Source organism: Haliotis rubra, unplaced genomic scaffold (assembly GCF_003918875.1).
Source record: "Haliotis rubra isolate DU_JTF1 unplaced genomic scaffold, ASM391887v1 Scf103, whole genome shotgun sequence".
Lineage (NCBI taxonomy): Eukaryota > Metazoa > Mollusca > Gastropoda > Lepetellida > Haliotidae > Haliotis > Haliotis rubra.
This window is the reverse complement of record NW_025764926.1, coordinates 192,503-204,975: the sequence shown is the minus strand read 5'-3', so window position 1 is coordinate 204,975 and position 12,473 is coordinate 192,503. Positions and strand designations below refer to the sequence as shown.

Genomic DNA, 12,473 nt, shown 5'->3' with positions numbered 1-12,473 from the left:
CAGTCCAAAATTAGGTCTAAGAAGTGATTGAGTTTAGTTTTACGCCACACACAGCAATATTCCACCTATATGGCAGTGGTCTGTAAATAATCAAGTCTAGACCAGACAATCCAGTGATCAACAGTATGAGCATTGATCTACACAATTGGGATACAATGATGTGTCAACCAAGTCAGTGAGTCTGACCACCCGATTCCGCGAGTTGCCTCTTACGATAAGCATGGGTTACTGAAGTTCAATTCTAACCCGGATCTTCACGGGTATTTAGGTCTAAGGACATGTTAGCCACTACCACTCGCTTTCATACTGTGAAAAAGACTCAACATGGCTCATACTGGTATACACGAGTAAATTCACATCAGCGAAACATAACATTCAAGGAACAGGGTTGTCAAAAAGCCTGTACTACTGTAATTAGTACACAGTATTACTAATTAACTCGAAGTCTCAACTCTAGAGAATAATGCATATCTGCTGAAACCGATTCATCTACAGTGATGACAATGTACGATCATTATGACATTAGGTGTTTAACATGACCTCCTCTAGTGGAATGCATGACTTTCTTGGTTATGAAGTATTGACCTGAAAGCAGCGTAAAACCACCTCACTCACTCAAGCTGATAACGGTGTCGGAATCTACATCAAAACATTGTTCTATGCAATAAACAAGAAGTTGTCATCCATAGAGTTGTATGCTTCATTTTTGACTCTCCAACTTCTAGAATGATGATCGAACAATTAGCCTGGGGTTTCTGATCACCATTTGCTCGGTCTTAAAACAAATGCTCCATTGAGAACCAAAATATATTTTGTGGATTTAAGTTTCTACTTTTCACCGCATAAAAAAATAGTTAATAAAATATACTCTCAGATTTACTTTTACACCATTTATACAAATATTCACATCATCGATGGAGGACACCATAACCGGCAATATCATTGTACTCATACGCAGAATGGAATCCAGAACTTCGGCACAACAAGCCTTACTCCTATGCTGCCCATCTGCACCTTTCAGTTAAGTGTTGCCACCTAAGGTATATGATGAATTACATTCGGGAATCATATTCAAGAATATACTTTTCTTTTAATAAAAACAACATACATGTAAATAATGTGCTCCTACAAGTAAGAAAATACTTATGGGAATATTTCATAATTTGAAGAAGGCTGGTGAAGTAAATTATAATACATTCTTTAAAATATTTGACTCCAAAATTAAACCTATTCTGTTATATGGCTCAGAGGTTTGGGGTTTTACACATTTTAATGGTTTAGAATGGGTTCATCTTTAAGGGTGTAAAAGATGTTCAGGTGGTAAGGTCAGTACTTATAATTGCATGGTTTATGGAAAATGTGGACGTTACCCTTTATATATTGAAGCATATAAGCAAATTTTAAGATATTGGATAAGGTTAGTAAATATGCCACAGTCACAATATCCCAAAAATGTTACAATATGATGTGTATGTATGATAGAAATGGTAAGATACACTGGGTAACAAATGTGAGAAATGTGCTTGAAACATGTGGATTTGAATATACTCTTAAACTTGATTGTATTAGCTTCCCAAATGTATTTATTAAATCTGTAACACAAAGGTCAAAAGATATGTACGTGCAACTCTGGACTGCCTCGCTAACTCTATCACCCAAAACCTCAATAACACATTTAATTCAGATCCTATAGCAGAGCATTACCTCTTTGATGTTAACATTAAAATGTTTAGGACAGCAACTGCACGATTCAGATGTACATCCCATGAATTAAATATAGAAAAAGGCAGATATCACAATGTTCCACAAGAAAACAGACTGTGTATGTTATGTGATTTAGGGGTGATTGAAGATGAGTATCATTTTATATTAGTTTGTCCGTATTTTCACAAGTTAAGAATGTTATATATCCCTCCATTTTACTGCATCAATCACTGTGAATATAAACAAGCATTGTCACTAAGGTGACATAATCCCCCGCTGCAAATTATCAAATCAAACTTAAAAAGTAATGAAAGTTTAAGATGAAGTTAAATGTCAACAAAAACATGACCAGTCAACCTCTCTTGATATCTTGCTCTTTAGCTGTTCAAACACATAAATATTTTCAAGACTGACTTTGACCTTGACATGAATGTCATAGTGTATTAAATATGCAAAAATGGTACTAGAGAAATTGCTTTTTGAAAAAAATTCAAGGGAGTCTTGAAAGTCTATGAAGAAAATCCAGTGAATTCAGGTTAACATGCTGAAATCTTCAAAGTGTCGCAGTGACCTGGAAAATAATGTGAAGATCACCAAAATTGACTGGGCCTTGCACTTTCCCTAGATGAGCTTGGTGTCAAACTGAAGAAAAAATTGGTTCTGGGACCATCTTAACATGCAGGTTAACACTAGAAATCTTCAAAGAAGTTGCTGTGACCTTGAAAATTAATGAAGGTCACCCAAATCGACTGGGCCCTGTGCCTTCCTGGATGAAGCTTAGTGTCAAATATGAAGAAAATCCAGAGAATGGTTCTTGAGATATCTCGCTGACCATCTTAACATGCAGGTTAACACACTGAAATCTTCAAAGTGTTGCTGTGACCTTGAAAATGAAGTGAAGGTCACCCAAATCGACTGGGCCCTGTGCCTTCCCTGGATGAAGCTTAGTGTCAAATATGAAGAAAATCCAGAGAATGGTTCTTGAGGTATCTCGCTGACAAGCATGACATGCAGGTTAATATGCTGAAATCTTCAAAGTGTCGTCATGACCTTGAAAGTTATATGAAGGTCACCAAAATCGACTGGGCCCTGTGCTTCCCTAGATAAAGCTTGGTGTTGAATATGAATAAAATCTAGTTAACGGTTCTTGAGATATCTCGCTGGCAAGAGTAAAACGTTAAAGTCCCCTTGTGACCTTGAAATTAAGGTCAAGGTCACCAAACCTGACTGGGACCTTTCTTACACTGTGATGAACATAGGTACCAAGTATGAAAAGAATCTAGTCAACAGTTCTTAAGATATTCCAATTCGTACGTACATACGGACGGACGGAGCCTAATACTATATCCCAAGCTTCGCGATAAACGCACGGCGGGGGATAATTAAAGCTATTGTTGAAAGCAACGAATCTACAAATTGTTAATAATCTATCAACGTACATCTATCATGGGTTCAACAATAGAAAATCTGTTTTAAACATTATGTGATTGTGCACACTTGCATTGTACTATAGGCCTGAGCCCTATTCAGCACTGTGAATAAAAGAAATTGAATTGAATAAAAAGAAATTACATTGAAAGTTTTACTTTTATCTACATTCACATACACACACTTGAACCCTCACAATCATGTATCCTTCTTGGACTTCTTGCTGTAGTCTGGCATTGTCCAATCAATGGGCTTGTCATAGCCCATAAAGTGAATGTAGGCCTCTTTGTTGTAGAACATTCGCGCATCCAGGAAGAGTGGCTTCCCTTTGACCAGTACTGTGGTAAACATGCCTGGGATATCCGGCACTACAACATCTTCAGCTGTGAACTGAATCTCCTTCCTCCTTAGGAAGAAGCTGTAGGTGGCTGTGGTGAAGCTACTAGTGTCTCTGTTCAAGTAGCAGTAGGTTACATACTTCTTTGTCACGAAATGAATTAGAAGTGGGGTGACGAAGATGAAGAAACTTATTGTGCCTCCTATCATTACTTTACTAAACATGGCAGCCTCCCCTGCATTCATCAATATGTATGGCTGTAGCCCCAGTCCAATAGCACTGGTGGACACTGAGAAGGCTTTGATGCCTTTAACCATTTTCCACAGAGGTCCGCCATAGATGAGCTCCCCTTTCACAGGGTCCTTCAGGGGCATCTCCGTGAGGACATCCTGGTTTGTCTCAGAGGCGAATGTTCGTGAAGAAGAGATTGGGGTTACCCTGTGTCCCAGTTGTAACTTTGTTCTTCCACAGGTCAAGGTCATGCTATAATGACCCCTGACCTGTTGGATTATCTGACCAAGCAACTTCATGATTCCTGAAAGGCGAAAAGCAAGTGGATTATCAAATTACATATCATCTGGCACAAGAAGCTAGAATTCTGATTATTTCTTGCTTGAAAAAATAAATAAATTCTGCTAATAAAAGCAGCAATGAGGGAAACTTGTCCTTGATCAGAAAGCACCATTTTACATTCAGGTTGAATTGTAGACATTGTTTTACATACCAGATGTATGTTCGAAGCATTTTATAACATCTGAGATCATTTTTAGTTCTGTTCTGTAAACAGTGTATATTAAATATATCAGAATATATTTACTGTTTCCATAGAAACAGCAACACAAAGTCATTTGTTAATTTCTACACACATCAATCTACACATCAATCCCTTTATAATATGTGTATGTATTATTACTAATAGCAACATAATCTAATAGTAATTGATGACACTTAGACACAGTGTGATTCATACTCATGATTCAGCTGAGGTTTGGTTTGGTTGTTGTTTAACGTCGCACACAGCGGTATTCCAGCTATATGGTGGCAGTCTGTAAATAATCGAGTCTGACCAGACAATCCAGTGATCAACAGCATGAGCATCGATCTGCACAGATGGGAACCGATGACATGTGTCAACCAAGTCAGCGAGCCAGACCACCTGATCCTGTTAGTCGCCTCTTACAACAAGCATGGTTACTGAAAATCAGTTCTAACCTGGATCTTCACAGGTTGATTCAGCTAAGGTCTATCACATTACAACATCTATTACAATAACTGATATATTCGGGTACTAATGATAATGTTTTGATACACTGTGCCTACACTGTACTGACAAACAAAACTAAATATCAGAGACAACATTAACACCTTCACACGGCATGATTTCACCAAAAGTAATGTCAACAATATCAGTGAAGTTTTGAATAAAATCAACATAACATATCTATATTAGTCAAGATATTTCGCAGACATGTTTAACAGGGCTAACCTGCACACTTCAGTACAGGTTTGTTGACATGATCCTCGGTGTTACATGCTCATTATAATGGAAATAATAATTAATTATTGTCTGAGAGTATTATGCGCCAAAAACCTCGACACATTGTTATGTGTTTTTATGTAGAAAATATGTGTACTACATACAAGAAAATACAAAATACAGTATCAGATACGGTGCTAAACGTAGGCAACATCATAGTTGTGGTCAACAATGGTACTTGGTACAATGGTACATAAATCATGAATGTAAATAGTTGTGTGATCAAATAATATTTCCCATATACCTCTACAGTATTTATCACCACAGAAAACGTGCTTACATGGTTTCAGAATGTGTCTTTGCGCAGAATGCCAGATGATGATAAATTTTGTCTGAAATGATTTTACTTTCGCTTCTTTCACCTGTAACAGATAGTTTGACGCTTGAAATTTTCATCTATTATTACTTGACTTTTCTCATTCATTCATCTGCGATCTTTGGAGATTACATCATAAAGAATCAACTGCCAAACATGTCGGGACAACGGTCTATATTTTACCCTGATTTCGGTGTCTACATGAAGGTCGTTCTATCACAGCACATTTCACATGGAGTTACTCTCTATGAAAGGAGGTACGAAAGGTTTATTGAGGCTACTTTCTGATTGTCGCTTTTTTAAATAAATATCTTTTAAACTAGAAATATAGACCGGAGAGTCCACACATAACCAGAAAATCATCACACGCTGTCATTTCAATGCCAATATATAGACAACTAAACTAACATTTAAACAATAAGTATGTCGTAATCGCTAGAGGGCTGGTATGTCGTGGTTAAACAAAGTCGTGGTTAAACAAAGTCGTGGTTAAACCATCGTGGTTACGGCCCCGCAAGCCTCCTTATATAAGCTCGCAGACAGTAAACGAGTTCACCCTTTCAGTGTCAAGTTGTAGATAACATGAGAAACAATCAATACGCATACGCATAAATAAGTATTCCCGAAATTAAAAGAATATTAATTAATTTAGAAAACTATTTGCTGATGTTTTACTTGACTGTTCCTTGAATGGATTTTGATTTTGTAGCCAGCCTCATTTAATCTTTTTCACTTCTTGAGAATTCATATTTTCGTAGTATCTAGTTTTTTAGACAAACAATTTCAAAATATATTTGTAAAATGTATTTATATGTATCTCCAACTGTGCATATAACAGAGTCCATACAATATATTATAATATAGTCTCTCATTTAGTATGTGCAGGCCCTCCCTTCTCAAACAAACTGAGCGATTGCAGTATACTGGTGTTTACATTGAGATGAGGAAAGATCCAGGTTTTCTGGAAACTTGTTTATTTTGTTTGTTTTTCTGTAGGATTTTTGGAAACAAAATCTAATAGTGTATATTGCATCTACCAATTCCGTTAACTGAGCCTGGTGGCCCGTGGTCCTGTGCTCAAAGCTCAGGTCACAAATCGGTGAAGTTAAGCAGCGTCGAGCTCGGAGAGTCCTTAGATGGGTAACCGTGTTTGGCAGCTTGACTCCTGAGAGTTTCTAGGGCTTGAGTCCTGCCCAACAACGAAGCACATGTGACACATGTGGTCTCACCTTAGGCAAATTGTCTCTGTTCACCCAGCAGGATAATGGGTGGAAAAAGTCACATGACTATAACCTTCTAGCGCCTAACAGGCAGCTTGGGTTATCCGGGGTAATAATATGCTGTGCCTTGATTGTTAGCGCTATGAGCGCTATATAAATGGACACATTATTTATTTTATTTTATCCTTTCTATTAGTTGTGTACACTGCTTCCATCTACCAATTCTGTAGACTGCTTCTCTCTATCTGTTGTGTATACTGCTTCTTTCAGCAGGCAGACCGCCTCCGTGGTGTAGTGGTTAGAGCGTCCGCCCGGAGAGCGGAAGGTCGCGGGTTCGATCCCCGACCGTGTCATACCAAAAGACGTTAAAATATGGTACTTGTTGGTCCCTGCCTGGCGCTCGGCATTAATGGGTACAACAAGGACTGGTCGGCTCGGAGTTAGTATAATGTGTCTGAGTGGGGTATTCATGCTTCACTGCGGCATGGTATCTCAGTGAGCTGGCACTATAAAACCAGCTTAAGTCTGGGCTAGTACAAGCAGCCACACATACACATACACACGCATGCACGTCGTCATATGAGCGAAATATTCTCAAGCACGACGATAAACCCAATTTCACCTCACCTCACCTCTTTCAGCAGGCCATTGACATATTCAAGTCTATCATCCTTCACATAATCTGGCGCTTTACTAGTCCTTTCATTGAAGTCATAACTATTGGCATTTTATATCCTATTAAAATTGTGTTGAGGAAAGATCCGATAGGTTTTCTATGTACTTATTTCAAAACTGAATTATTCTTAACAAAATTAGTTGTGTATACTGCTTCTATCTACCAATTCCGTGGACTCATTTTTTCTGTCAGTTGTGTATAGTGCTTCTATCTACCAATTCCGTAGACTCCTTTTTGCTATCAGTTGTATATACTGCTTCTATCTACCAATTCCGTATACTCATTGTTTCTATCAGTTGTGTATAGTGCTTCTATCTACCAATTCCGTAGACTCATTTTTTTCTATCAGTTGTATATACTGCTTCTATCTACCAATTCTGTTAATTGATTCTTTCCATCAGTTGTGTACATTGCTTCTATCAGTTGTTGACGATGACCTATGAACCATCCAAGGACATATATACCAGGCATGTACGATGGGTGGCAAGTCTGGATTGAGTGCTGGTCAGGGAAAGGTAGTTATGTTCCCCTGTTGGAGGTTCTCAGTACGAGCACCGTGTGCACTTTCGTTGTCTTCCTGAATGCACCCACGAGAATAAAATGTAAAGGTGTTCAGTCAGTCACGGTGATCCCACCCCACACCGTTCTTCGGTTCCATCTGTACAGCCGATTGCGAATTGTCTTTCCACGCAAACGCATGTAGCTCTGTGACACTCTTCTCTAATCTAAGGGGCACTTTGACCACTGTTTCATAACACAGTTGTTTTGACGTACCGGTCTGTGTGTCCCGTTGGTTACCCTCGGTCGACCAGATCAACGTCTGTCTGTCATATCATATCAAATGATTTTTACAATGATAGACATTCACAGTCACATAACTTTGAGAGTCCTAATCTACTCTCAAACACAAGGTTCAGACGATGTCCCCTGCATCGCCTGGCCCACGTCACACCCTTATCGCTCCTCTGTGTCAGTCTACCACCTATGTTGGCGTTACCCATGGACAGGAGGAGGACTGTGCCCTTCCCCTGAATTAACTATAGTGAAGCGTACGTATTAGGTACGGGAGCAGATGTCAGCTTACCGCCTTTATTGAAATGTTTCCTTGGATCTCTCATTGTTTTATGTCTTGTCTCTTCTTGTTTATCGTCAGACCATTCGCTATACCGTAACGTCTGGACTTTTGTCTTTTTGTATCGTGGCAATGAAGCATTTTCGCAATAACATCATTTCATCCACCGGTACTGATATTCGCTTTCTATCCGTTGTATATACTGCTTCTAACTACAATTGGGGCGGTAGGGTGGCCTAGTGATTAAAGCGTTCGCCCGTCACGCCAAAGACCCGGGTTCGATTTCCCACATGGGTACAATGTGTGAAGCCCATTTCTGGTGTCCCCCGCCGTGATATTGCTGGTGTTAAGCCATACTCACTCTCTCACTCACTCTAACTACAATTAGTTAACAATATTCCGGCAATATGACAACAGGGTGGCACCAGCAGTGTGATCACATATTACATGTGGGGAATCAACCCCAGGCCTTGGGCCTGACAGGCAAATGCTTTAACTCCACTGCCCTATCAATAATGCAATGCATTTTACTGAGCAAGACAAAACTGCCTGAGAAAACATGCAACTAAGGTTTGTGTTAATGTATTGCATTGCAATGCCGTGTTGTATATGTCACAGTGTAAATGGCAATACAGGGTTGTTATTTTCACTTCACTCACTTTGCACATCTATGATTGAATCTATTTTACACAGATTTATCCAGATGTCTGTAGGTTTGGAGTGAGTGAGTTTAGTTTTACGCCACACTCAGCAATATTCCAGCTATATGGCGACAGTCTGTAAATAATCAACTCTGGACCAGACAATCCAGTGATCAACAGCATGAGCATCGATCTGCGCAATTGGGAACCGATGACATGTGTCAACCAAATCAGCGAACCTGACCACCCGATCCCATGTGTAGGTTTGGAGCAACACACCACCATAGTGACAAACTCACTTCCTTCCACATCAAGCTGACACATCCTCATGCCAAAAGCCTGGGTTTGATTCTCAACATGAGTACAATGTCCAATTTGCCATTTCTGGTGTTCCCCACTGTTCTGGTGTTCCCCACTGTTCTGGCGTTCCCCACTGCTCTGGCGTTCCCCCACTGTTCTGGTGTTCCCCCACTGTTCTGGTGTTCCCCCACTGTTCTGGTGTTCCCCACTGCTCAGGTGTTCCCCACTGCTCTGGCGTTCCCCCACTGTTCTGGTGTTCCCCCACTGTTCTGGTGTTCCCCACTGCTCAGGTGTTCCCCACTGCTCTGGCGTTCCCCCACTGTTCTGAACAGAAAGACATCCAAGACATCATTCCTGAATGGAAGGACATTCAAGACATCATTCCTGAATTGACGAACAGTAGAGACATCACTCCTGAACAGAAAGACATCAGTCTTGAATGGAAGGACATTCAAGACATCATTCCTGAATGGACGAACAGTAGAGACATCACTCCTGAACAGAAAGACATCCTGGACATCACTCCTGAACAGAAAGACATCCTGGACATCACTCCTGAATAGAAAGACATCCTGGACATCACTCCTGAACAGAAAGACATCCTGGACATCACTCCTGAACACAAAAGACATCCTGGACATCACTCCTGAACAGAAAGACATCCAAGACATCACTCCTGAACAGAAAGACAGCCAAGACATCACTCCTGAACAGAAAGACAGCCAAGACATCACTCCTGAACAGAAAGACAGCCAAGACATCACTCCTGAACAGAAAGACATCCAAGACATCACTCCTGAAAGGAAGGACAGCCAAGACATCACTCCTGAACAGAAAAACATCCAAGACATCACTCCTGAACAGAAAGACATCCAAGACATCACTCCTGAACAGAAAGACAGCCAAGACATCACTCCTGAACAGAAAGACAGCCAAGACATCACTCCTTAACAGAAAGACAGCCAAGACATCACTCCTGAAAGGAAGGACAGGCAAGACATCACTCCTGAACAGAAAAACATCCAAGACATCACTCCTGAACAGAAAGACAGCCAAGACATCACTCCTGAACAGAAAGACATCCAAGACATCACTCCTGAACAGAAAGACAGCCAAGACATCACTCCTGAACAGAAAGACATCCAAGACATCATTCCTTCCTGAAGGAGACAGCCAAGACATCACTCCTGAACAGAAAAACACAGACATCACTCCTGAACAAGACATCACTCCTGAACAGACATCCAAGACATCACTCCTGACAGCCAAGACATCACTCCTGAACAGATCACTCCTGAACAGAAGACATCCAAGACATCACTCCTGAACAGAGACAAAGACATCAAGACATCACTCCTGAACAGAAAGGAAGGACATCCAAGACATCACTCCTGAACAGAAGGACAGCCAAGACATCACTCCTGAACAGAAAGACAGCCAAGACATCACTCCTGAACAGAAAGACAGCCAAGACATCACTCCTGAACAGAAAGACATCCAAGACATCACTCCTGAACAGAAGCACAGCCTAGACATCACTCCTGAACAGAAAGACAGCCAAGACATCACTCCTGAACAGAAAGACAGCCAAGACATCATCCCTGAAAGGAAGCACAGCCAAGACATCATTCCTGAACAGAAGACATCCAAGACATCATTCCTGAAAGGAAGGACAGCCAAGACATCACTCCTGAACAGAAAGTCATCCAAGACATCATTCCTGAACAGAAAGACATCCAAGACATCATTCCTGAAAGGAAGCACAGCCTAGACATCACTCCTGAACAGAAAGACAGCCAAGACATCACTCCTGAACAGAAAGACAGCCAAGATATCACTCCTTAACAGAAAGACATCCAAGACATCACTCCTGAACAGAAGCACAGCCTAGACATCACTCCTTAACAGAAAGACAGCCAAGACATCACTCCTGAACAGAAAGACAGCCAAGACATCACTCCTGAAAGGAAGCACAGCCAAGACATCACTCCTGAACGGAAGGACATAACATTACCAGACTAATTATTGCCAACTACAGAAGGTACTTCTGACAGATTATTCTAGACAACATAAACTGGTCTGGCCTTAACATATTCAGAAGAAGTATTTGCGTCCAGGACATCTTAATAACAACATACATATAGGAAAATGAGTTTATTTCATATGAACTGTGTGTGAAATACAAAGGTATGAAATGAGTTCTGCATAATGAGATACATGCTGTTTCTCTGGTCCCATGTAAAGCACTGATGTTTGCTGCCCCTTCAAGCCAGGTGTTTAAAACATAAAAACAATCAAGTCTACACCTGGTTGCAACTGCAACTTGTGTATAAAATCAAGCTTAAAAATAGTCTTGTTCCAAGACAGAACATGTCAACAGTTTTTCTTTTTCACCATTTAAAAAAAAAAGAAGAAATTTGTGACACACTGTGACATTTAAAAAAACCCAAATGTCCAATTTTTAAAAACCAAATCAGCCTCAAGTGACAAAAAATGACGCAAAAAACATTTCCATGTGAATTAACTCTCAAAGGAGACAAGGAAAAAATAACATACATGGCTACAGGGAGCTTTTACATCTTACAATATTCAGTGAACATTCTGCTGTACTGTAAACAGTATCTCTCGTTTCATTCAACAAACAACAAGCTGTTGTCAAGGCAACATATAAAGACTCGGTGTGGGACATTAAAAAGGCACTGAAGACCTAAATATGGCACCTACTGCATTTTGAGTAAAACATTTCATAAAAACTATAAAAGTGATACATGTACATACACAAGCCTCTGTGGTATGCCAATGAAATACAACATGTAAGTGTGGAATGTTGATAAGAAACACAGGAATGGACAATCTGATTGATCTCTGTGACATAACACACTACAGAAAACCAGATATAAACAAATATATGATGCAGTACCTAAACAACATGTGTTCCCATGTGAAAATCCTTCACAGAAACAGCTGTTTAGTAAAACACACAAAGAAGCCCTCACCTATATCGATAAAGACAGAGGCATATCGTTGTCCAGGCATCAGGTGCCTAACGAGTGTACATAAGAGTTGCTGTTACATCATTACCATTGACATGGTGCAGTGCATGGGAATGTTTTGAAACAACTATTTTTCGAGAAAATGGAAAAAATAGTTTGTACTCATGTTTCGCCACCCACAAATAATTTGTTACTGGTCATATTTGATATCTTTAAAAAAGTGTTCTTAGAACACATAAATTTGTATTT

At 40.0% G+C, this 12,473-nt stretch overlaps 2 protein-coding genes across 3 annotated transcripts; one reads left to right on the top strand and one right to left on the bottom strand.

The window, feature by feature from the left end:
* Positions 1 to 3,277: 3,277 nt before the first annotated feature.
* Positions 3,278 to 5,586, bottom strand: LOC124271897 (transmembrane protein 70 homolog, mitochondrial-like). 2 transcript variants are annotated; one of them, XM_046707077.1, is made up of 3 exons: positions 5,506 to 5,578; positions 5,287 to 5,368; positions 3,278 to 4,004 (listed from the first exon to the last, which is right to left on the bottom strand). In XM_046707077.1, the coding sequence occupies exon 3, from the start codon at positions 3,997 to 3,999 to the stop codon at positions 3,331 to 3,333; it is 669 nt and encodes a 222-aa protein (XP_046563033.1). In that variant the 5' UTR covers positions 4,000 to 4,004; positions 5,287 to 5,368; positions 5,506 to 5,578; the 3' UTR covers positions 3,278 to 3,330. The 2 variants fall into 2 exon arrangements, with proteins under 2 accessions (XP_046563033.1, XP_046563025.1); XM_046707069.1 differs by lacking the exon at positions 5,287 to 5,368 and having other exon boundaries at positions 5,506 to 5,586.
* A 2,108-nt stretch (positions 5,587 to 7,694) lies between these two features.
* Positions 7,695 to 11,002, top strand: LOC124272543 (protein FAM186A-like). Its single transcript, XM_046707756.1, has 4 exons — positions 7,695 to 7,722; positions 9,448 to 9,711; positions 9,860 to 10,162; positions 10,596 to 11,002. The coding sequence occupies exons 1-4, from the start codon at positions 7,695 to 7,697 to the stop codon at positions 11,000 to 11,002; spliced, it is 1,002 nt and encodes a 333-aa protein (XP_046563712.1).
* Positions 11,003 to 12,473: the final 1,471 nt, after the last annotated feature.

Bases quoted from the DNA above. Each gene is read 5' to 3' on its own strand.
- LOC124271897 (XM_046707069.1), bottom strand. From the start codon at position 3,999: ATGAAGTTGCTTGGTCAGATAATCCAACAGGTCAGGGGTCATTATAGC.
- LOC124272543 (XM_046707756.1), top strand. From the start codon at position 7,695: ATGGGTGGCAAGTCTGGATTGAGTGCTG. The intron at 7,723-9,447 runs GTCAGGGAAAGG...CCCACTGCTCAG, and splicing joins CAAGTCTGGATTGAGTGCTG to GTGTTCCCCACTGCTCTGGC. The intron at 10,163-10,595 runs GCCAAGACATCA...ACTCCTGAACAG, and splicing joins CACTCCTGAACAGAAAGACA to AAAGGAAGGACATCCAAGAC.